Source organism: Xyrauchen texanus, chromosome 37 (genome assembly GCF_025860055.1).
Source record: "Xyrauchen texanus isolate HMW12.3.18 chromosome 37, RBS_HiC_50CHRs, whole genome shotgun sequence".
NCBI classification, from domain to species: Eukaryota; Metazoa; Chordata; class Actinopteri; order Cypriniformes; family Catostomidae; genus Xyrauchen; species Xyrauchen texanus.
In genome coordinates this window covers 24,256,157-24,280,641 of record NC_068312.1, presented here as the reverse complement: position 1 = coordinate 24,280,641, position 24,485 = coordinate 24,256,157, and the positions used below count along the sequence as shown (strand labels likewise).

The 24,485-nt window shown below is 40.1% G+C and overlaps 1 protein-coding gene across 1 annotated transcript in view; it reads left to right on the top strand.

The window, feature by feature from the left end:
* Positions 1-24,485, top strand: part of LOC127630855 (copine-5-like) — a 117,872-nt gene that overhangs the window by 82,869 nt on the left and 10,518 nt on the right. The window contains exons 8-14 of the mRNA XM_052108688.1: positions 2,766-2,869; positions 4,492-4,596; positions 12,257-12,298; positions 12,747-12,822; positions 13,597-13,650; positions 14,606-14,667; positions 21,799-21,845. Coding sequence (XP_051964648.1) covers positions 2,766-2,869; positions 4,492-4,596; positions 12,257-12,298; positions 12,747-12,822; positions 13,597-13,650; positions 14,606-14,667; positions 21,799-21,845 — 490 coding nt within the window. The remainder of the gene's footprint in view (positions 1-2,765; positions 2,870-4,491; positions 4,597-12,256; positions 12,299-12,746; positions 12,823-13,596; positions 13,651-14,605; positions 14,668-21,798; positions 21,846-24,485) is intronic.

Sequence of the window (24,485 nt, the reverse complement as noted above, 5' to 3'; positions counted from 1 at the left end):
AGGATTGGTAAGAAACAAATCAAAATCTAATGTATTATATAGTGAAACTGTTGTCCGACCATTGCTCTTCTATGCACATTCATGACAGGATAGTACTCTGTCCCTCGGTTACAAGAAAGGGCGTTCAATCCAAACATTGGTCCTAAAAACAGGTCTGCCACAGCAATATTAACAACAAAACACAACACAGCTGCACACAAACCAGAGAACAGACCTTACTAAACATGTCTAATGAGGTTGTAGTACAGTATAGGAGAATAGATGCATTTCTATGCCCAGCCTCATTTGTTTGAAAAGGAGTACTCAATCAAATTGGAAGAGATAGAGAGGAGGCTGAAGGAAGCCACAGTCACGCCACTAGCTGGCTAAAAACGACTTGATTTTGGCCGAGAATGTTAAACCTACTGACAGGGGCACAGCTGTCAGCAGGTGGCTCGCACAGACCATACACTTACAGTGCAGCATTAATATATTACTGTATATATTATTATTTAAGTATGATATAAGTATTATATTAATATTTACATGTTATTTACTTTTCATATTTGTAATATTTTAAAGATTCAAGTATTGCAAACTAATTGCAAAATTAGCTGTAAAAATAAAGGGCATTTTGTGGAGCACTTGCTTCTGTTTCACACATAGCAATACAAGACTGAGCACAAGCTGGTCCTGAATAAATGATTTAAGCTATTACAATAATGACAGTTCTGCTTGTGGATTGTGGAATTTCAATGTATCCAAGTGACTTGAGTGTTTTAACTACGTTCACCAAAATCTTTTCAGATCCATTTAATGATTCAGAGACCATTTCTGGTGATTCCAGGAGGTGGTGACAAATTAGTTAGTTAGTGAATCAACAATCAAAAGAAAATTGTAATACTTTAAAAATGTTATATCTACAGACCTACAAAGAGACTTTTTTAGAGGTTTTAAGCATTATAAGAACAAAGCAAATCTATAATTTCCCAACTGTTTGTGAGGTGCTGAGCATGACTTATCAAAAGACAACAATAATAGTCTTAAATAATGATGAGTTTCAATAATGTCTGTATGTTTTCATCTATAAAAAAGTGTGTCTATTAAAAGTAGCTTTACATATTTAACACAGATCTAGTAATATGCTTAAAGTGGCAAAAAACAGCTGATCAAACTATTACCTCACAAATATAATGTAAAAAGCATAACTTAATGAAGATTCATTCACTGATATAAACTCCACTTACAATGTGTGTTTAAAAGAAGGATTGTGTTTTTTGTTTTTTTCCTGTAGAGCATTTCACGTAATGCTGCCAATCAAGAATGACATGCAGCTAAATAACCCTTATTTGTGTGTTCCTTATCTCTAGATTATTAATTTAGATCAATATCACTGTGGGGCAGTGGTGGCTCAGTGGTTGAGGCTCAGGGTTACTGACCAGAAGATTGGGGGTTCAAGCCCCAGCACCACCAAGATGCCACTGTTGGGCCCTTGAGCAAGGCACTTAACTCCAGGTTGCTCTGGGGGGATTGTCCCTGTAATAAGTGCACTGTAAGTTGCTTTGGATAAAAGTGTCTGCCAAATGCATAAATGTAAATGCTGATAAAAACATGGAGAAATGAGCATTGTTGAAAGGAACTTTGAAATGAATGGAGCTGCATTGATTAGACTGTCTGACTGACGGTCTATTACGTAAGGGTTGTTTCGGCTCATGAAACTCACCTGTGATTGGCTGGATGGTTGCTCAATCAGTCAAAAGAAAGAAACAAAATGCAAAGAATACTGTGTACAAATCCAACATTTGGACTTGTTATGGATTTAGCTTGGAAAAGTGCGGGGACAAAAATCACCTTTTTAAAGAGTGCGTTGGACATGTCCCGTGGCTGCTACGCCCTTGACCTACTGAAGGTTTTGCTGACTCTGAGGTTTCACTCTCTTCAGGCGGAGGTCTGTCGCACACACACCAGTTCAGAATGGAAATGCGGTGACAGACATTCCCGCCTCCTCTATCCTTCTCAAATTGATTGAGTAATCTGTTTCAAACTAATAATTCTGGGCACATCAATTCTTCAACCAAAAAACTCTTCAGACATGTTATGTAAGTTTCAGTTCTCTGGTTTGTGTGCAGCTATGTTGTGTTCTATTTTTAGTATCACTGTGGCTGACCTTTTTTTAGATAAACAAAACAAGTTTTCTCTTGAACGCCCCATCTCGCAAAAGATGGGCAGTGTAATGTTGCTCTCATGCCCTGTCATGAACGCGAAGAGCAGAGCAATGGTCTGTCAACAGTTTCAATAAATAATACATTCGATTTTGGTTTGTTTATCACCAAACCTTATCATATGCTTTCAGAAAAATCATGAGTCTCATGGTATAATTTATTAGACTTCTGAATTATCATTTTGCATTCTTATGAAGCTTGAAATAGTGGTCACCATAAACTGCCATCGATTGACAATTGAGCACAATATTTTTTAACAATTTCTGAAAAAGAAAATAAAGTCATATGGGGTTAAAACAACACAGGGGTGAGTAAACATTCACCGAATTAAAATTTTTAGGGGTGAACTATACCTTTAAAAAACTGTGTGCACAGAGCTGCAGATAGCATTATTTTGGGGGGGTTTGTGGGGTGCCTGAGGGCCGATAATCTGTTCACCCATCCAAAATGTCAAAAAATAAGAAAAAAGAAATGTGGCTCCATTTTCAATAGATTTAGCTGCGCTCTCTGTATTTCTATCTCTTATTTTCTCTTTCATTCTTTCTTTCTTTCTTTCTCCCACAGGACTGTGCCACAATGCAGTTCTGTGCCAATAAACTGGATAAAAAAGACTTTTTTGGCCGCTCTGACCCATTCATGCTTTTCTACAGAAGTAATGAGGATGGAACGTGAGTTAGCTTTCTCTCACATACAGAAGTTTTCCAGACAAAAAAGGTTCTCTCAGACAGGGAAGCTATGTCAGAGCAGTGTAAATGTCTTCTTTTTACTCAAAGGAATGTCAAAGCAAAGGTAAAATGTATGCAGCCACTAAAATTCACTCTTAATCTTACGTTTTATCTAGGGTTGCCACCTGCCCAGGATTTTCCGGGATCGTCCAGTTGTTATGGCCATCTGTACTGGAAAAATTTAATTCAATTCTGGGACACAAAATGTCCTGGATTTTCAATATTTTCCCAACACGCGTGATATGAGCATGAAGCAATTCCTGTGTTCCGCAACTACTTTCGGGTACTTTGTGGAAATAATAATATAGGGAGTATAGGGAGTGGCGGTACTGAGTAATACCAAGGTTATATTTTTCTAAGGTAAGGTTAGGGTTAGGTTTAGGGGTAGAGGTTAATGCATTGTGTCTGTGGGACTCTAAATAAACTCAATAAACACACTGCTGTGATGTGTCTGTTTGTATTTAATTATGGGTGCAATTAGTATCTGACACTATTTAAACTGGGGTGTAAATAGTATGTACCATTATTTGCACTAGGGTGCAAATAGTGTCTACCTAATAGTTATGAAAGTATGCTATGTCATTATACCCAAATGTGTTATGGATATGGGACTGTTTAATATGCTCAATGCTAAAGCCCATGGAATACCCACAGACCATTTACAGCAAGCATGATACATACTGCAGCAAAAAATGGCAAGAGCTGGCAAAAATCCATTCTGACTGGCTGCTATAGGCAACTCTTATGAGATAGGGATGTACAAGTTTTTATCAGTTTCACAGTAAAGTTTTGTACAGAAATTTCCAGGCTGCTACAATGAGCACATCTGAGGAAGAACTAGTTGAACAAGTATTTGATTTTTTTGCCAAAGCTTGCAAAGTTATTAGCATTGAAACTATGAAAGAAATTAAAGAGTTCTTCTTGAAGCAGATTGTGTGATTAAGTGATTATTTAAAAGAGTCACGACTTTGTTGCATGACATGCCTCACTAAATAATAAAGATTAAAGGTAAATACTTCAGCCTACTTACTATAATGCTATAACATTCAGGGAAACATGCCCAATTAAGGAATAAGTTCTGTAAGTTCTCTTAGGTTCATAATACCCAACACTCAAAAAAAAAGGAAGGAAGAAAAAAGAGGGTGATTTTAAATATAAAAAATTTGTACATTTTAAATGTAATTCATTTATTAAAAAAATACACAATTAATTTTGTTGGAATTTTGTTATGAAATTGAAATGTGTATCTTAAATAGGCTATTATATATTTTTCAGTATTGATGTTATTTTTTGATTGACTCAAAATATGTTTTATTTCTTTTTTGTTGACCAGCAAAAGGTTTTTCGGTCATTGATCTGGTGTCCAGGAATTTAACAGAGCCAAGGTGGCAACCCTAGTTTTATCTCAGTTAAGCTTTACAATATGACAACATCAAACTGATGTTTTCAAATTCCCAATCACACACTTATTCCCAGTGTGTATTGGGAAGGTTTTTATGTGAATAATACTGTAAAATATATTCATGCTTTGTTTGAGTTTCACATATCTGTGTTGTGTTGCAAAGGTTTACTATCTGCCACAAGACAGAGGTGGTTAAGAATACTCTGAACCCTGTGTGGCAGCCATTCACCATCCCTGTCAGAGCGCTCTGTAATGGAGTTTATGACAGGTACACACACACACACACACACACACACACACACACACACACACACACACACACACACACACACACACACACACACACACACACACACACACACACACACACACATTGATATTTGTAGTTTATGAGGACACTCCATAGACATAATGAGTTTTATACTTTACGAACTATAGATTATATCCCCTAACCCTACCCCTAAACCTAACCCTCACAAAAAACTTTCTGCATTTTTACATTTTCAAAACAAAAAACATAGTTTAGTATGTTTTTAAGCAATTACAATTATGGGGACACTGGAAATGGCCTCATAAACCACATTTAAAGCATAATAACCTTGTAATTACCAGTTTGTAACCTGAAAATTTCCCATAAACCACGTAAACCTGCCCTCCCCACACACACACACAGAGACACACACATTAATATGCACTAATGCTCCTGCACCTGTCATCACAAACACACACTATGTAATGAGTATTTGCTGTTTGCAAAAGAGTAATTGTAGTTTTTATTTCTATTTTATTTTCTATTTTTACATTCAATTTAGTTTAGTTTTGTAATTGTTCACTCTGGGATTGTTAGTGTTAGTTTAATTTTATTTTAATTTTAATATTTTAGGGCTTCCAAAATTAATTTGTTTACTGATATTGTTCATAGTTTAAGGGTTAGTTCACATCTTATGACAAGGACTAAACGAGGGGTTATGGCAAGAGGAAACAAGTAGGCTTGGTCAGAAGAGTGCATGGCAGACAAAAAAACACAACAGAGCCATGAGCTCAAACACATAACAGAGACCAACACATTAACAGATAACAGGAAGGAGATGGCTTCCAAACCAGACAAGCAAGGCTGAGGGGCAGATGACAGACCAGGGAGGGAGGGTAGGGAAGAACAGGGGAACAGCCTAGACGGGAGTACGGATGGTCTGTGAGACTGGGCAGCCCAGTAGACCAAGGCGGAGCTGGAGGAAGACAAGGGGAAAGGAATGGGCCAGTTCGAGCGAAGATGAGACACCAGAGACCTGGATGGACAGTGAGGGGAACCCGGAGACCAAGGCAAAGTCTGAGCAGCTGAGTTCAGCACTGGAAAATCCTTGGCCACTGGGCAGATGGGGTTGTTGTTGGCTGCTGGGCAGAGGTCAGGCGAGTTAGGGAAGGCCGCTGGACAGCTGGTGAGGTCAGTGGCACCCACAGAGGACTGGACAGACTGGTCTGTATTTTTAGGGGACGTGACTGTGTCAGACAGGTCAATAACCGCTGTGTACAGAACTGGGTCAAACCGAGTGAAGGATGCAGAGGGCTGATCAGAGTGGGCAGGGACCTCACAGGGTTGAACAGACTGGTCGGTGGTCGTTGGGTACAGGACTGGGTCAGACTGTTCGATGACCGCTGAGGACAGGACTGAGAGAGTGTCACCCGCTGGGGGCTGAACAGACTGAGAAAAAGACTGGTGGCTGGTGTCTGACCGGTGCTGGTTACTGGACTGAGGAACAGACTGGTGACTGGTGTCTGATGGGTGCTGTCTAATGGGCTGAGCAACAGAATGGTGGCTGGTGTCTGATGGGTACTGGCCACTGGACTGAGAAAAAGGCTGGTGGCTGGTGTCTGATGGGTGCTGGCCACTGGACTGAGCAAAAGGCTGGTCACCAGGGACTGGACAGGCTTGTCGACAGCATCAGAGAACTGGAAAAACTTGTCGATAGCCTCAGGGAACTGGCTGAACTCATCAAAAGCCTTAGGGAACTGGATGGGCTCAATGATGGTCACATGGAACAGGACAGGCTTGTCGACAGCCTCAGGGAACTGGACAGACTTGATAACCACAGGGAACTGAACAGGCTTGTCGATGAGCCTATCCTGTTCCCTGTGGTCATCGACATGCATGTTCAGTTCCTCATGATCATTGAGTCTGTCTAGTGACCACTGGACTTGAACTGGACAGTCTGTGGGGTGACGACCATGGTCGGGAACGCTGGCAGTGACTGGGAAACAGCCTCTGTGGCCGAGAACGCTGACAGCAGCAGGGGAATGGCCTCAGTGGCCAGGAGCGCTGGCAGCAACTGGGGAGCAGGGGCCCTTCTCCTCTTCCTCCTCTTCCGGACGGTCAGAAGCACTGCTGTGGGAATGGCAGTCGGCAGCGGGTTCCTCTGCCTCCTGGCAGTCAGCAGCAGGCTCCTCCTCCTCTTAGCGGTCTGCAGCGGAAAAGGCCACCGCCTCCTGGCCGTCGGCAGTGAGAATGGTTGCTGCTGAGAACGGTCGCGCCGAGAATGGTCGCCGCCTCCTGGTGGTCAGTTGGGGGCTTGTGTGCCTTACTCAACTTCCTTTTCCTTCTCATTCCTGCTGGATCCAGATTTGGTCAAATAGTTATGTCAAGAAATGCTAGCAAGAAGGAGGACCCAATCGCAGGAATGAGTAAGCAAAAAACCTTTATTCAACAAGTGTGATAGGAAACAGACTAATAAAAACAAGAACAAAATAACTGATGGCTGACCAAATACAGGGGCAGGATAACTACAGGAACTCACAGACCAACCAACAGATTTGACTAATACAACAAACTTTAACAACATCACGAAACGATTTGACAAACACAAGAGGGAAGAAGGCACAATATATAGAGGAAGACACATGAGGGATACGTAGGTGCAGACAATCAACTTGACAAGGACTAAACAAGGAGGCGTGGCAAGAGGAAAAAAAAAACGGGCTGGGTCAGAAGAGTGCATGGCAGACAAAAACACAACAGAGCCAACACATTAACAGATAACAGGAAGGAGAGGGCTGTCAAACCAAGGTTGTGACCGCATTAGCAGGATTTGGTCACCTACAGCCCTGCACAACACCACAGTAGAGTGCTTCAATGTTGTGATTTATGTCTGCTCTATACAAGGCACTTTTTTTGCTTTATATAGGCAGCAGATATCTGTGTTTGAGAGTGTTTGTGTGCGTGTATTCTCCATAGGCCTATGTACCTTCCTGTGTTAGTTGTATCTGCATGTGTGTGTATGTTTGGAAGTGTGTGTGCTGATTTTCATGGCACAGTTGAGGATTGCAGACACAAGCCTTGCTGTGTTTTGTCTGAGGGCTGTCACAGCCAATCTGAGCACAGGGAACAGAAGCACCTGTCACACATTCCCCACCTGGCCTCTGATCACTCTTGTGTGTGAGTGAGTGCATGCGTGCATGCGTGTGTGCGTGCGTGTGTGTGTGTGTGTGTGAGAGTGTGAGAGAGAGAGAGAGAGAGAGAAAAGAGAGACTCCAGCTGTTGCAGTGCTGTGCTAATTATTATCTGCTGTAAGGATGTCAATAGAGACGAATGATTACATTCCAGTTTGAATATGGTTCAACAGAAATATGTCCTGAATAACAGCTTTAGATGTTATGCAGATCCTAATATTTTGGGTAAATAATCATGGCTTTGAGGCAATAGTGTGGCACAAAGCATGATATTATGACCATAATACCATATAATACTAATTAAAAATTTTGACACATCTATTTTTTCTGCATTTAAGAATATTTTTAGGATGATGCAATGCTTTTTAACCACTCCAATCACTGCCCACTGCGAATCTTGAAATTTGACGAAAACATAATTTTGCAAACTTTTTCCTAAATTTGTCTCGGTAAATTTAGTTTGTTGTGTTAGTAATAGAAAGCTTTTTGATAAACCAAACTGTTTCCTCACATCACCAAAATCAGCTGCGAGTACACAAAACAGGAAGGGATGCTAAATCTCTTTAAGGCTTTGTCCTATCAAAAGAAACTTGAAATGCTTCTTTAGTTCCATGATCCGAGGGTGCAGGACAAGTTTGGTGACAGAGCAACCAATAGGTCAATAAATAAAAATAATGGCTATTTTTGGCCATAATAAACGTTTTCCTAAAATCATGAGGTTGTCCATATCGACCATGCCTCTCCCATTGTATATTTTAATGAGATCTTTTGAACACTTTATTGGATGGTATTCGTCTTCAACATTATATCCTGAGGGCACATGAGTGGTATGAGGCAGCAAAATGCTTAGTCAATTTAACTAATTAAAAAATGTCTGTATCATTGCTTCCTTATCCCAAGTCTTCGAACAAAGTTGGAGAGAAATGTATTTTCTTTTCATTCAAAACCTGCATGAACAACAGCAAAAAAAATTTGTGTGCTGACTCTTAACTTGGAATGTTGCAGTAGCACCTGCCAAGCTTATAGCATTGTGGCGCATTGGTAGGTGCATTGTACTGGAGATCGAAAGGGTGATTTGAGCCCAGCATGACGTTTTCATTGTACATCATGTCAAAACTGTAATTTCTATGGGTAAGGGCCTAGTGTAACAGGAGCCAGCTGGTACTTGATAGCTTTGCGATATGTGTAAACATCAGTTCCCTGGCCTCAAGAGGTGCACTAGCGACTAACGCTAGGGACTGTTGCCTTTATTCTCCTCGTTAGCTCGCCCACCTCCCATGCTGGCTGATGCCGGTTTGAATCCTGGTCAGAGCGGGTTGAGCAGGACCGGTTACAGTGGTGCTGTGACCCGGATGGCAGTGAGGTTTAGGGGGGTGAGTGTAACGGGAGCCATCTGGTACATGATAGCTTTGCGGTATGTGTAAACCTCAGTTCCCTGGCCTCAAGAGGCGCACTAGCGACTAACGCTAGGGGCTGTAGCCTTTAGCCTCCTTGTTAGCTCACCCGCCTCCCATGCTGGCTGACGCCAGTTCAAATCCCACTCGGAGCAGGTCGAGCAGGATCGGTTACACTGGCACCAATTATTGTGGTTTTGTCAAGAAATGTATATTTATTTACAAAACTAGCTTCAATAATTTTAGCAAAAGCTTTTTGATAAAGTTTTTAAAATCATGAGGAAAATTAATTCTGTCAAGTGTGTCCAAACTTTTGGTAGTGTTTATTTAACAATAAAAATATGGTCAATTATTATACAATTTGATCACATATGATCATCCTTTCATTTTTTTGAGGTCAGATTGTATTCATATTTTTTTCAGCATTTTAACTGCTTGCAGTAGTTTAAGGCTTGAGGGGCCTTAAACAAATGAGAGCATATTTGGTTTGATTGACGAGTGAGTCAAGTGCCCAGAGTGTAAAAACTGATCTTTGTCTGTCTGTGATCTTGGGAAGAGACAGGCACAGCGCTTAACCCTGTCAATCAGTCACACTCCTGAGGAAAATTGTTCTGAGTTTACCAAGGAAATTACTGCAGGCCTCCTGTGTGAAAATATTCTTGACATCACTGTGCAGTTGGTAAAAACAATTCTGGTTTTAAAAAAATAAAATCAATTTTAATATGTTTGGGTAGTGGCATTGGAACTGAGGTTTGTTGCTTGAGGTGGTGACTGGTTGTCTGACCTGTCTGCTGGCGATCTGAGAATTGATAGACAGGATTTAGGAGGAAATGTCCTGTTCAACACATTCTTGGATATGTGCCATGTAAACCATGGTGCATCTGCTACATCTGTTCTCTTACACCAGAACGGCACCAGTCTGCTTTGCTTACAGAGTCTCTGCTCAAACAGACAGATGGAGAGTTACTCCAGCTACTCAACACAGTTACTCAATGGAGACTCAGTGCTCTGTGTTTAGTTCCATTCTCTCATCCCAACTCTTATGAAGTTGGCATCTCCAAGATGTAATTAGAGCCTTTGGAGAGTAAACAACTTGCAAATCTTCCAAAACAAGCAATCAAAAAAACAGCAACATTTTGCGAATTCTCTTAATAGCACTCCTATCGTGTGCTGTATTTCAGTGCAAAAACTTGTTTCTTATTCACGCAATCCAGTTAAACCAGGCAATAAATGTACTGAATTGACGCTGCACAGTTTATCAACCAAATAACTCTTTTCAATAATCATTTTCAGTGAAATTATGCTTCCAATCCATCCATTGTAATTTAGGGTTATTAAAGATTGTGCTGTATTCACAAATCTCAGTGGTATTTGTCTGTCGCAATTAACATCATGTTGTTAGCGGCCGTGGAATGCGGGCAGTAAACGCAGAGCAAATTGCATTCAGCACAAGATTTTGGCTGTGGCATGTGCATAATTAAATTTAGTGAATCAGGCGCTAATGCAACTCAAACAGTGAGTGCATATAAACCATGCTATCAGTGGGTGCAGTTTGATTTTTAGTGAATTTACCCCTCCATTTCCCCACATCCTATTACTGTGGAAATGTTCTGATTCCACATCTACTACAAGAGTATACAAGCACTTCACTGCATTTTCTGATTAGTAGTGTGTCTCATGGTTTGACACCTAATGGCATTTAAAACTATTTTATTAACAAGGCTACAAATCATGGCTGCCTCTGTGTAATTTATCACATTCATTTGATTTGAACAGAATGAGTGTCTAATTATTCAAAACTTTAGATGTGATAAATGTTAAAATTAAACTCGCCTGTTTCCTGTCATGTCAACTGACAATCCACTCTCAACTGTACGGTGACACAACCTGGAGTACAGTCTCTGCCGACCACTGTTTAATTCATGGAGCGTTGTCTGGATAATGGCCTGTAAATGGTTGGTTTTGGTATGGAGATGAAAAGCCGTTTTCTCACCGAACCGTTTTTAATCAGAAAGCTTCCACCAATTCAGCTGCTGCAATCCATCTCTTTGTGAGTCTTTCTTTCCGATGGTGCACGGTGTGAGAATAGAACCAGCATTAACATATGCACATACAGAGCTAGAAAATGCAAACACACACATGTTGGTGCGACTATCCTCTATTATTTTTATACTGTACGAACTATAGATTATATCCCCTAACCCTACCCATAAACCTAACCCTCAGAAAAAACTAGCTGCATTTTTACAATTTCAAATAAACATCATTTAGTATGTTTGTTAAATGATTTGAATTATGGGGACATTAGAAATGTCAAACACACACACACACACACACACACACACACACACACACACACACACACACACACACACACACACACACACACACACGTTGTGTTTCCATGTTTTATGGGGACTTTCCATAGACATAATGGTTTTTATACTGTACAAACTTTATATTCTATCCCCTAAACCTAACCCTACCCCTAAACCTAACCCTCACAGAAAACTTTCTGCATTTTTACATTTTCAAAAAACATAATTTAGTATGATTTATAAGCTGTTTTCCTCATGGGGACTGACAAAATGTCCCCACAAGGTCAACAATTTCGGGTTTTACTATCCTTATGGGGACATTTGGTCCCCACAAAGTGATAAATACACGCTCACACACACACACACACACACACACACACACACACACACACACACACACACACACACGTCGTGTTTCCATGTTTTATAGGGACTTTCCATAGACATAATGGTTTTTATACTGTACAAACTTTATATTCTATCCCCTAAACCTAACCCTACCCCTAAACCTAACCCTCACAGAAAACTTTCTGCATTTTTACCTTTTCAAAAAACATAATTTAGTATGATTTATAAGCTGTTTTCCTCTTGGGGACTGACAAAATGTCTCCACAAGGTCAAAAATTTTGGGTTTTACTATCCTTATGGGGACATTTGTTCCCCACAAAATGATAAATACACGCTCACACACACACACACACACACACACACACACACACACACACACACACTGAATTGTCGCATGTTCCTAAAATATCTGTTTTATATATTTCAGGTCAATTAAAGTGGAGGTATATGACTGGGATAGAGATGGAAGGTAGAACAAACACACACACTGACAAACGGAAGCTTAATATTCCCCTGGAGCTTCCTGTAGAATTAATTTCCACCTGTTTTTACACACCTGCCTGTAATTTGTTGACATGAAAGTTGTCATCTTTCTCTCTTGAGAAAATCATAGGAAAGTAATAGTAGATTTTGTTCTTTTGATGTTGGAGCAAATGGGAATGCAAATATTTCTAAAATTGTCTGTGGTCTCCAATTTACCACAAAATATTTGTACCCTTCTATACCGAAAAATGGGAAAAACATGATTAGAATTTGAATTCTGCATGAAGATAGATCTTTCAGGATACCATTCTTTGAAATGTAACACTGATCAGCCCAGATCCCATATAACATTTCCTGTATCCCATATGAAACCTTAAATCCATCTAACCTAATCACAGATTGTAAATGTATCACTGTTGCCTCTTGTGCTTCAGCCATGATTTTATCGGGGAGTTCACCACCTACTACAGAGAGCTTTCTCGTGGTCAAAGTCAGTTCAATGTATACGAGGTAAGTTCAGCAAATACTCATTGCTTGTTTTTTGTGTAAATTTAGTCAAGGAATCCTCAAACCACCCCGGCCTCACAACCCACCATCCAGGATCGAAGTAGGTCATAAAAAAGTAACTGATGAACATCACTAATTGATTACATTTGGACATTTGGTCAAAGGTCAAAGCCTGTCGAGATGAGAACAACTTTTATATTTTTCTATGACGAACAAAATTAGCATTCCAGCCCAGCTACATTTTTTTTATATAAAATATTATGTTTAGAGAGCTATTTAATATATATAGATTGATAGAGGTACAAGGAGGTGGGGAGTGTGGGAATGTGTGTGCAACATTAGACCAGTGTTGTGGCGAGGGGGAGGTGAGATGTGTTGACAGTTCCCGCGGTATACTGAAGGGATCTAGGCTCTCCTGGGGATCGATTCGGACAAACAACACTAGAAGCCAGAATTCCGGGTCGGCTAACCTCAGTCCTTACAGTACAAATAACACTGTCTGCATCCTGGTTTCCAAATTGTTAGCCAAGGTTGTGTATGTAACTGACCTGAATTGAATTTCTGAAAAGCATCTGAATACTAAGATTAGAAATGTCTTTGAAAGTTAGTGGAACAAAACATGACTGGCAGCCTGGGAATTGTCTGGAAACAATCCTCTTAAACTTTTCTTCTTTTAGACAGGTTACCTGTCTGATGAGACCAATTCTCTCGCTTTCTCTCTCACACACATCCAGTCTTCCTTTAAATTGCCTGTTGTTTTTAAATGTTCTGTTTCAGGTGGTGAATTCCAAAAAGAAACTGAAAAAGAGGAGATACGTCAATTCTGGCACTGTGAGTAGTGAGCTTGTTATCTCAATCGCATTTACATCTCACCTATACACATTTTGTATAAAGGTAAAAGTGGTGGACATCCTCATCTAATGAACAGATTATGCTTCCATACCGCAAGCCAGGCCCCACTTAACATTAATGCCCATGGTTTAGAAATGAAAAATGAAGCTCAAAGGGTTTTGGTGCTCAGATGTCCACATAGGCTATTTATGGCCATGGAGTGTACCTTAATGCATTGCACGCTAATAAACTGAGGATTTCTAGGGAGATTTTTGCTTCATTCCATAAAGTTTCTTAACACATGTCAGATAAATGTGCCAGTGGTAGCTCAGCGGTTAAGGCTCTGGGTTACTGACCGAAAGGTCAGGGTTTCAAGCCCCAGCACCGTCAAGATACCACTGTTGGGCCCTTGAGCAAGGCCCTTGACCCTATCTGCTCCAGGGGCGCTGTTTCATGGCTGACCCTGCGTTCTGACCCCAGCTTAGTTGGGATATGTGAAAACAACTGCATTTCATTGGCTCGGTACCTGTACTCTGCACAATGACATTAAAGTTGAATGTAATCTAATAAATGACTTGACAAGCTGAAATTCAAGTCCATTGACCAGAGAGTGCTTTCCGTTTCTCTCCTTGATAAGGAGAACAGTGAGGAAGTAATATAGGAGGTCTAGGTGGATAACAGTGATTGATGATCCAGAAATTCTTGCAGCATTGACTGGCATGAATTGACTTTGAGATTCTAATCATAACTCAAATGAATCACCCGTATATCTGCCAACACAGAAAGATTCTGGTCCTCTAATGACAACACTAATGAATAAGAGTGCTTGATACTGACAGCTGAGAGAGAAAGAGTGTTTGTGTAATGTATAATGATAGAGTGTTTTGTGGCAGATGTGTTTTGTGAGCATATGCTGTTGTAAATCATCTGTATTCTTTGTTACTCAATTACCCAGGTGACACTGCTTTCATTCTCTGTGGAGGCCGAACACACATTTCTGGACTACATCAAAGCAGGGTATGAACAAAAATATATAAAAAGCACACACATAGATGCACAGCTGCATGCACACACACACACACACACACACACACACACACACACACACACACACACACACACAAATTTGATGCATAAATATTTAGGCTTCTCTAAAATGCTTATGAATTTCATATTGAAATCTCAATTTCACAACATGTAATTTTTGTAAACATTCTCACTGAATGCAAAGGTCAAAGTCTTGCTGAAGCTCAATCTGTTCAACTGTTATTACAGTCAGGGCATCAAAAACATATCAAACATCTTTTTCAAAGACCTCCAGAAAGCAAGACCCGAAAAGACCCCTTAAATGCTAAACTACTATTCGAACGCAGCTATTATAGTAGTTACAGTAATCATCACTCAGTGGTTGCAAGGTCCTCTCCAGTTTGCTCGGATGAAAGGATGCCCTTGTTTGTGGAAAGCATCTATGAACCATTATACTCCGATATCTCTGGCATTAGGAAGTATAACCCATGCCACTTTTCATCTGTGTTCTCTGACAGAAAGTTATGCTGTAACTTGTAACCTCTCTGTGATGTGTTAACTCATTAACACCTCTCTCTTTCATTCTGGTTGGTTCATGGCTGAGATTCAACGGTCAAACAACACATTATCATGTCAGTAATCTCAGCCTCAGACGGCATGCCCACGGACAGCCCACAGTCTGATCGTTGTGCTTAATGTCTGTCAGAAGCATATTGCACACAAAAATGGCAAGAGCAGGCTGAAATGACACTTTTATCAACTTTGAATATTTAGCTGTACGACTGCCCTTTGGGTGGCACCCCTATGTTTTGCATACATGCACTTGTGCAGAAAGAAATAATCACTGGATATGGTAAAATTTTCTGATAATTCAAATAAACTAATTTCTAAACGGCTTTTTGTGGTTGGTTGCTGTAAACTTCAGTCAGACAGTCTCGTCCTGTCTTAATGGGTGGTTCTATCGGGAAGACACGCAGGCTTGAGTGAGGTTTAAGATGCCATTTATTTGATAAATGTAAAACATGTCTCTCTCTTTGGCGTAGGCCCCGTCCGGCAGTCCGAGGGAGTTGTGCCCAGAACCGTCATATCCTGCCGGAGATAGGAGGCAGGGGCGAGGAGCCTACCCCCGTGTGGGACAGGGCTCAGCTGGTGGTGGTGGGGTGGCGGAGGTTGCCTGTGTTTTAGCGCACTGAAACAGCAATGTGATAGATTGTGAGCAGACTTATAAAGCAATGGCTTCCAATGCGATTGGCTAGGAATTACCCCGCTAATGAAGTGATGATGTACAGCTGCTAGTCTTCCCGCTAAACCTACGCTGCACTACGTTGCACTTCCATTTCTTGGCCAGAAAAAAATTGCAACCTGTACTGGACTTTAAGCCATTAGTCAAAAGTCAGACCTTTTGTAAAAAGATCAACAATTCAATCACATCAGCTTTATCAGGTGTAATCAGTGATTTCACCAGTTGGTTATTACGGCAGTGTTTTAAAAATGCTGCTGTCTATCTCCACTCTATTGGGATCCCTTATTGATCAGTGCCTGCCCTACTTTCTGTCCCATGCTCCAGAGATACTAGTATGCCCCTATTCTACTAGTAATCAGCATTGCCCATAATCTTTCGCTCAATCAGTCATATTTGAGAAAGAGAGGGAGACAGACACCATTCATCACATGATCTAGCTAGAGCTGTAGTGTTCTTTATGGCAGTTATTCATTAGCTACCTTTTCTTTAATTGAAACTTGCCTTATATGCATCTTGAAAGTGGCTTGGACAAGAGAGCATCTGGTAAGAATATAAATGTTTTAAATGAAATGTAAATGATGGGCAGTAACCACCATAGACATTGATATTCAGAAAAGTGGTGAATTTTTGTGTTTTTCCATGGTTGATCCTCAAATTATTACATTTGGTCCCCAAATTATACAAATCCTGTATATTGTGTTACATTCTTGAGTTAATGTATTGTGGTGCAGATTGACAAAGATTCTGAAAATACAAAGAGGCTTGGAGAGAGAGAGAGAGAGAGAGAGAGAGAGAGAGAGAGAGAAAGGACAAAAATAAAATCCAAACGAGTGAAGGAAAGACGAATCTGTGCCTTAGTGGTTTGCGCAAATACTTCAATATCATTAATACGTTGCTGTTGTGCTTAAGCGAGAGATGCAGCTGTGATTAGGTCTATACCCTGTTCCAGTCTCATTCCCCCTTGTTCTCCCCAATAATTCCCTGAACCTCTCTTCTGTCTCAATCAATAAAAAGTCCCAAAAGGCTAGATTTAAAAAAAAAAAAAAAAAAAAAGTGAGTGACTGAGTGAGTGTAAGAAAGAGACAGAGAGAAAGAGTGTAAACTGTCAGTGACTATCCAAAGGAGGTGGCTGACCTTTCACACTGAAGTAATCCATTTCACTCTGGCATCACCTGATGTGTCACGTTCAGATCACATCATGTCTGAACACTCAGACTGCTTTCTGTCAAGTTTTCACCGTTGTCATTTTTCTCCATTAGACTTTTACTTTTTCATATTGATGCTTAAAGTACACCTTTGTATGAATTTCCCAGTGCTATACATTTCATTCACTTTCTTTTTTATAAAGAGGGCTATATATAATCCACTTCATTCTTAAATCATGTCCTGGTTCCAAGAGCAAGAGGGATACTCCTTTTACCCCTGTGATAGAGTGGAAGAATCACATCTTAAGAAAAGTGGTAATTAGAGTGAATGTGTAAATGGTTTGAAAGCTCTCAGAGTTCTAGAGTTTAATGTAAAATTTAAACCATTATTAAATGTTTAATCATATTTTTTGAAGATAGATAGTTTGCAGAAAAATGTCTATTTCTTTGTCGATGGGTTATTTCCATTTAAATTAAACAGTATTTATTGGAAGAAAAATATTTATTCAAGAGAATTCTAAGGCCTTTCAGACTATCTCAACTTAGTAAGTTATCATCATGAAAAGAAATCCAATCTTTTTTTTAGTCAAAGTAAATGTGTGTGAGTTCAGATAGGAGAATACAGACAGATTCAGGAACAAAGGAGCCTGATTTTTAGACTGATAGAGGAATGGAGAAACTGCAGTAGACAGGTATGGGCTTTTTAACATAAATTGTGATGAACAAGGGTAACAAAATATTTAATAAAATAAAAACTGATTGAAATAACATTTGTCCTTTATGATACACAGTCTAAAAACATTTACAGTTCCAGTGAGGACTCCACTAATAATGACTTATAATCACTTATAATAATCATACTCATATCAATGCAATTGAAAACAGCAACTTCAACAAACAATATGCAAACAATATGCATTAAAGTTCACCCAAAAATTAAAATTCTCTCTTCATTTACTCACCCTCATGCCATCCCAGATGTGTATGACTTTCTATCTTCTGCAGAACACAAATGGAGATTTTTAGAAGATTATCTCAGCTCTGATGATACATAGAATGCAAGTGAATGTTGACCAGAACTAAGAAGGTCCAAAAAGGACATAAAGGAATAAAAGTAATCCATATGACTCCAGTGGTTTAATCCATGTTTTCAAAAGTGAAAATGATACTGTAGGTGTGGGTGGGAAACCTTTTTTTTATTTACCATAAATCTCGAACTTTCACCAGATCTAACCAGTAGGTGGCTCTTTGTGAAAGTGAATTCACTTCCATACAAAAATGTTGAAGTGAATGTATGATTATAGTAAAAAAAATAAAAATAAAAATAAGGACTTAAATATTGATCTGTTTCTCACACACACCTATCATATCGCTACAGAAGATATGGATTTAACCACTGGAGTCATATTGATTACTTTTGTGCTGCCTTTATGTCCTTTTTGGACTTTCAGAGTTGCTGGTCACCATTAATTTGCATGGTGAGGTCCAACAGCGCTGATGTTCTTCTAACAATCTTTGTTTGTGTTCTGAAGAAGAAAGTCATGCACATCTGGAATGAGGGAGAGTAAACGATGAGACCATTTTAATTTTGGGTGAACTAACCCTTTAAATCACATTTCAATAATCAACATCAATATCAAAACATACATTATAAATAATAATAATACAGTTAATAAATTATATTTGCGTTATCTTGTCCATAATTTAAGACAATAAAATCTATGGAATGGCTCCAACAGAAAGAGTAAGAGAGTAGGGTAATTTACTGTTTCATGGGAAATGCGGTGCCTTTTTGGTCAGTGAATCTGAGCCATACTGAGCTTCAGTTTACACATCATTAAACCTTCTCTTGAACCCATAAGGTTCTACCTAATCCAGGACCCCACAGTAAGACAGCCTTGTGTCAAAATTTCATGGAGGAAGTCATGAGAGGAAGAATATAGCCTGAGAAAATTCTAGGCAGATACAAGAGACATTCATAACTCATCCACGCAGAGAGGGATGTAGAACTACTGCGGTGCAGAGATGTGCATGCTTCAATCGAACTGCACTTTAGTACATAAACTGCATATTTTGTTATGAAATAGTGAATTGTAGTCTTGTGTTTTTGCATTAATTTGATCCAAAGTGTTTAAACTGAAAAGTACAAAAGTACAAATACGGACATTCGGTCATTTACTCACCATCATGTCGTCCTAAACCTGTATCACAAAAGGTGATATTTTAAAGAATATTCTGACCATTGTTTTCCATATAATGAAATTGAAAGGAGACTGCTATAAAAGTATCATAAAAGGCAGAGGGGAAGATTATCAGTGAAAACGTAATATTATGTCTTAATTTCAATCCTCATACAAAGCTATTGAATGATTTCAGAAGACTTGGAATACAGTACACAAGTTAGAATACTTATATGGTGCTTGCTTTTATTTATTTATTTTTTCTCATTTTGGAGCTTGACTTCCATAATTCCCTTTCATTATATGGAAAAGAGTGTCCAGTACATCTTTTATGTTGCACTGAAAAAAGAAGAAGAAGAAAGTAATGTGTTTGGAACAACATGAGGTTTAGCATAGAAAAATATCCCTCTTCATTGTTTTTAATGTGACAGTCATAAACGTATAATTCCATATAATTCTAGGCTTCCATTTTTACTTTCGTTCCTATAGCTTACATTAAAAATTCGACATCAAGATAAATGTTTTTCATTTAAGTGCTCTGGTTCATAAGCTCTCTGAGGTTTCTTGTCTCCACCAAAGCTGTTGAAGTTCCCGGTGTAATGCAGATTAATGCGCCAGCCCAGACTTTGTGCCGGGAGACATCAGTGATAATCAAATATCTTGAGATGGACAAAAAAGAAGAATGAAAATAAAGGAGCATAAACAGAGCTTGTTAATCACTATTGTGCAGATCCATGTCCTCCTGTTTATATTGTGCTGAGTTAGAAAGAACATATAATAAGAGTATCATTTTTTTTCTTTGCATAAACACAATACCCCTGTGTTTCCTGTGAAGTTTGCCCAGAAACACTCCTTAAAGGCATAGTTCACCCTCAAATTAAAACTCTGTCATAATTTACTAACCCTCATTTTGTTTAAAATTTGTATGCCTTCTTTCTTTTTTGCATACAATTTTATTACATCTTTTTCCATTAAGACTGAGTCTGCTGTACATCTCATTTTGTGTTTCACAGAAGTCAAACTGAAAAGTCATATGAGTTTTGAAAAACATGAGGGTGAGTAAATGATGACAGATTTTTTTTTGGCTGAGGTATCCCTTTATTAGATGTGTGATCATGTTTGCAGATGTACAGCGGATGTTTAAAATGCATAATTACTCTACACTGGCCCATCACTGATAGATAAGCTCTTAGGATAACATGTCTCACCACATGATGCCTTATGATTGACAGCACTTGATCAGACTCAGGGGTTCCATTTAAATGCTATTCCATTTGGATAACACATGCACCATTTTTGTGTATTACCTCCCCTGCAGCAGGGGATGATTTCTTTGTCCATGTGGAAATATTTCATAAATATTCACTGACCTTGTTCTTGGTGTTTTCCGACATCACATTCCCATCTACAGCTCATTTCTCATTTGGAATGGGCTCATTCAGACAGCATAGCTGACTGCATGTAGGGTTCATACTGAAAGGGGAATGCCATTGAGATTCATATACTGTATTAGATATGTCCTTATGATAATTTTCAGTGCTTCAGCTGTTATGTTTACACAAGTTCTAATCCCTTCCGCAGCTAAAAAAGTTGTTTAATACCAAATATTCAGTTCTGTTTTGCAAGTGTTCAGATTTACCATTGTTTTTTTCTTCTTCTGGAATTTCATATATCAGTATATAAAAACAGGCTTTATATCATTAGTTTGGCTTGACTGAATTTATAGTATGTTTCTCATATTCTTAAAAACCTTTTGATCTAAAGGCATATGCGTATAATTATTAATTTATAGTAATTTGTGTATTTTTTTCACAAATCGTGGAAATCTATACAATCTGGCTACAATCAGAATCAGTGGGTAATTGCTGGCTGCAATGCCTGGTGGACAGAACTAACGTCACCTCAAACCCACTTTCTTTTTCCCCATTTTTTTAAAATCACAATCATCAGAGAGATAGTGTGTCGAGGAAGCCCACCACATACAGAACTGCTACTTCAAAATTATTGATTCTTTCATAACTCTTCTAAAATCAGTGGGAATTCAAGCATAGCCACAGATAACAGATGTTAGGGGAACAGTGATGTTGAGGGGCAGATCTGTATGTAGAAGACTTCCTCAACTGCTGTTCAGGCAACAGTTTCACTGTCTCTCTGAAGATTGTGGTGTTTGGAGAAAAAAAAAAGTGGGACTAAGCAGATGTTGCCAGAGCTGATTTAGGGAATGTCTGGCTGCAGAACAGGTTGGCTGTTTGCCTGTCAGGTGAGATGCTAGGCTGAAAATTGCAATTACAGCAAATGCTCAATCAGAAGGTGAGTGCGCTGCATATTGATTGTAGTGTTTTGAAGGTGGAGGGCTGGTGATCTGTGCCACAGTTTGGGGTGAATCACAATCCATAACCTTTATGAAGTCTAACTGCCGTTTGTTTTTGTTTTTTTTCAGAAATGAGCAAATGTTGGCTTGTATTTAATTGCTGTATTTGTCTTAGAATTCTTTCGTTTCAATATTATTTAATTCTCTCCCTCTCTCTCTCTCCCTCTCTCTCTCTCTCTTTAGCACTCAGATCCATTTCACAGTGGCCATTGATTTCACTGCTTCCAATGGTAAGGATTTCTTTTTTTCAGGGTTGATTTTGTTTGCTGTTTTGTATGATTCTAGAAATGTCCACATTTATGTCCCCATCTTTTGCAGAAAGCACACACCTTGAATACACAGTTTAGGCACAATTTATTTGTATACTTGAATACTATAAGATGTCCTTATATGCATTTATGCAATATGTTTTTATTCAATTATATAAAATGCCCCAAGGTCATGCATTGATGTTTAGGAGGCAATTTTGAGATCTAAAATAAATTTCCATCCCATTTAATATATAATAATGTATACCTCAATATCACATTAATTACTTGTGTTGCCAGTGAGTTGAAAATAATCATCACAGGATACAAAAATATATTTTGGGGTTTTATTCTGACAGCTGTTTAGTAAAAAGGAAAAACACAGCGGTGTTTTTTATTATATAAAAAGAGAAAAAAGGGAACAATTAAATTGTTTTATTCAAAAATAGACAGAAATTAAATAAGTTACAAATAAATATACTAGAGATTAATGTCTAAATCAAAGGAAAAACAGTGCATTAACTTACCCATAGACTTCAGCATACATTATCATAATACATGCTTATATCATTCTCAGAATTGTATACATTTAACACATGCTTAAACACTCAAAGTATTTTATGCGTTTAACACATGATACAGACATGTTTATCAATGCATTTTAGGCATTTCTAACCAGGCTTTAAGGACACTTGTAACAGTTTGTGGAAAGGAGGAAGATGGGGCTGGCTTGACAGAACATGTAAACATTTATTGTTGCACTTTTCAGTCACATACAAGGAGGCCGCTTTTCAACAGTACACAAAAGGTTTGCTTTTCAGCTTCAAAACACATAAACACTGTTGGCTTTTCAGCTGAACACACTACACACAGACAGTTTCACGCAACTCTCTCTCCCATCTGCCGCCATCTCTTCTCTTTAAATACTCCTGCTGTCACTCGCTGGAAAGCGAGACAGGTGTTGCACGCAGGTGAAAGTCATTAGCCAATTATCTTTCCGGGGATGGAGTAGGTAATGTGGCGTCGGGAGGAAAAAACGCGTCCCGAGGCTCTGGTGCTGAGAGAAGACTCGAGGCACTTACCTTGCTCCACACACCCGGCGGGGGGCGGATTAGTGACTGAGGAGGAGCTCCCGTCGAGGCGTCCTCTAGACTCGTCAGAGCCGGCCAGCCAGGGGACAAGTCGTGGTGCTAGAGGCGAGAGGTCTGCGTCCAATGTGCCGGGACTGTTGAGGTGTGGTGGCAGAGTGTCGTGAGAATGGCATTTGTGGGCCAGGTGACCCAGAGACAAAGGGAATTGTGAGAATGTGGGTACCGCAGCCCGAAGGGGCTTGGGAGCCTTCCGGGTCCTCAGAGGGGTTCGTGAGACGGGGGGCTTGCGCCTCCTGTGGGATGCTCAATGCTGGGGCTGAGAGCTGGGCCCGGGTTGAGGCGGAGCTGCACGTTTCTTGGGCGCCGCAGGAGGACAACCTTGGCAGGCAGATGGGGCACGGCCCGTGCTGGAGGTGTGACGGGGCATGATGTGAGATATGGCCACCGTATGCTTTTTCACCGCTGAGAAATGCTGGGCGAAGTGCTCGATGGTGTCGCCGAAAAGGCCGAACTGGGAGACAGGTGCGTTGAGGAAGCGTGCTTTGTCTGCTTCGTGCATCTCAACCAGGTTCAGCCACAGATGTCTTTCCTGAACCACAAGAGTGGCCATCGCCTGTCCGAGTGACTGCGCTGTGACCTTCGTGGCCCTGAGGGCGAGGGCGATGAGTGCAGTTCCTGCAGCATGTCGGGATCAGGACTACCCAAGTGCAGATCTTTAAGTGCCTTGGCCTGGTGGACTTGCAGGAGGGCCATGGCATGCAGGGTGGAAGCGGTCTGTCCAGTAGCACTGTAGGCTTTGGAGGTCAGTGAAGACGTCATCTTACAGGCCCTGGAGGGGAGCACAGGGTGATCCCGCCAGGTGGCGGTGTTCTCGGGACAAAGGTGGATCGCAACTGCTCTGTCCACCTGGGGGACCTTCGTGTACCCGTAGGCCACTCTGCCGTCGAGGGTAGTGAGAGTGGATGAGCGAGAGGCACGATGACGGGCGGTGAAGGTTGACCTCCATGAACTCCTCAGCTCATCATGCACTTCCGGGAAGAAAGGAACCGGGGGGAATCAATCATCCAGCCTCGAAGGCTGTGGTGAGGACGGAGGGTTCCAGGCCATCCCCATGCTGACAGTGGCCTGGGAAAGCATGTCGGACATCTGGGCGTCAGCCTCAGACTAGGCATGCTGGCCCGAAGGCAGCAGCCCAGTCGAGTCATCCGTGTCAGACGCCGGACCACTCTCCGATGCAGCGGCAAGCTCATCCGGCTCGGGGGGTCAAGAGGATAGGCAGGCTGGCCGTGAGGCTGGCCGGACGGAAGTCAATGAGCATGTTGGGGGCGGGTGGTTCGTGGGGACGTATAATATATATATATATTTTTTTATTTTTTTTTATATTAATCGACTGTTGCTTAATTCAAAAGTAAGGATTTTAAGGAGTGTATCGTTATATATCATTACTGCACTTAATATTAATATTAATGTTCCAAAAACTATAAATTAACACCAGTGACAAGAAGATAACACAAGCTTTCTTTGACTCAAT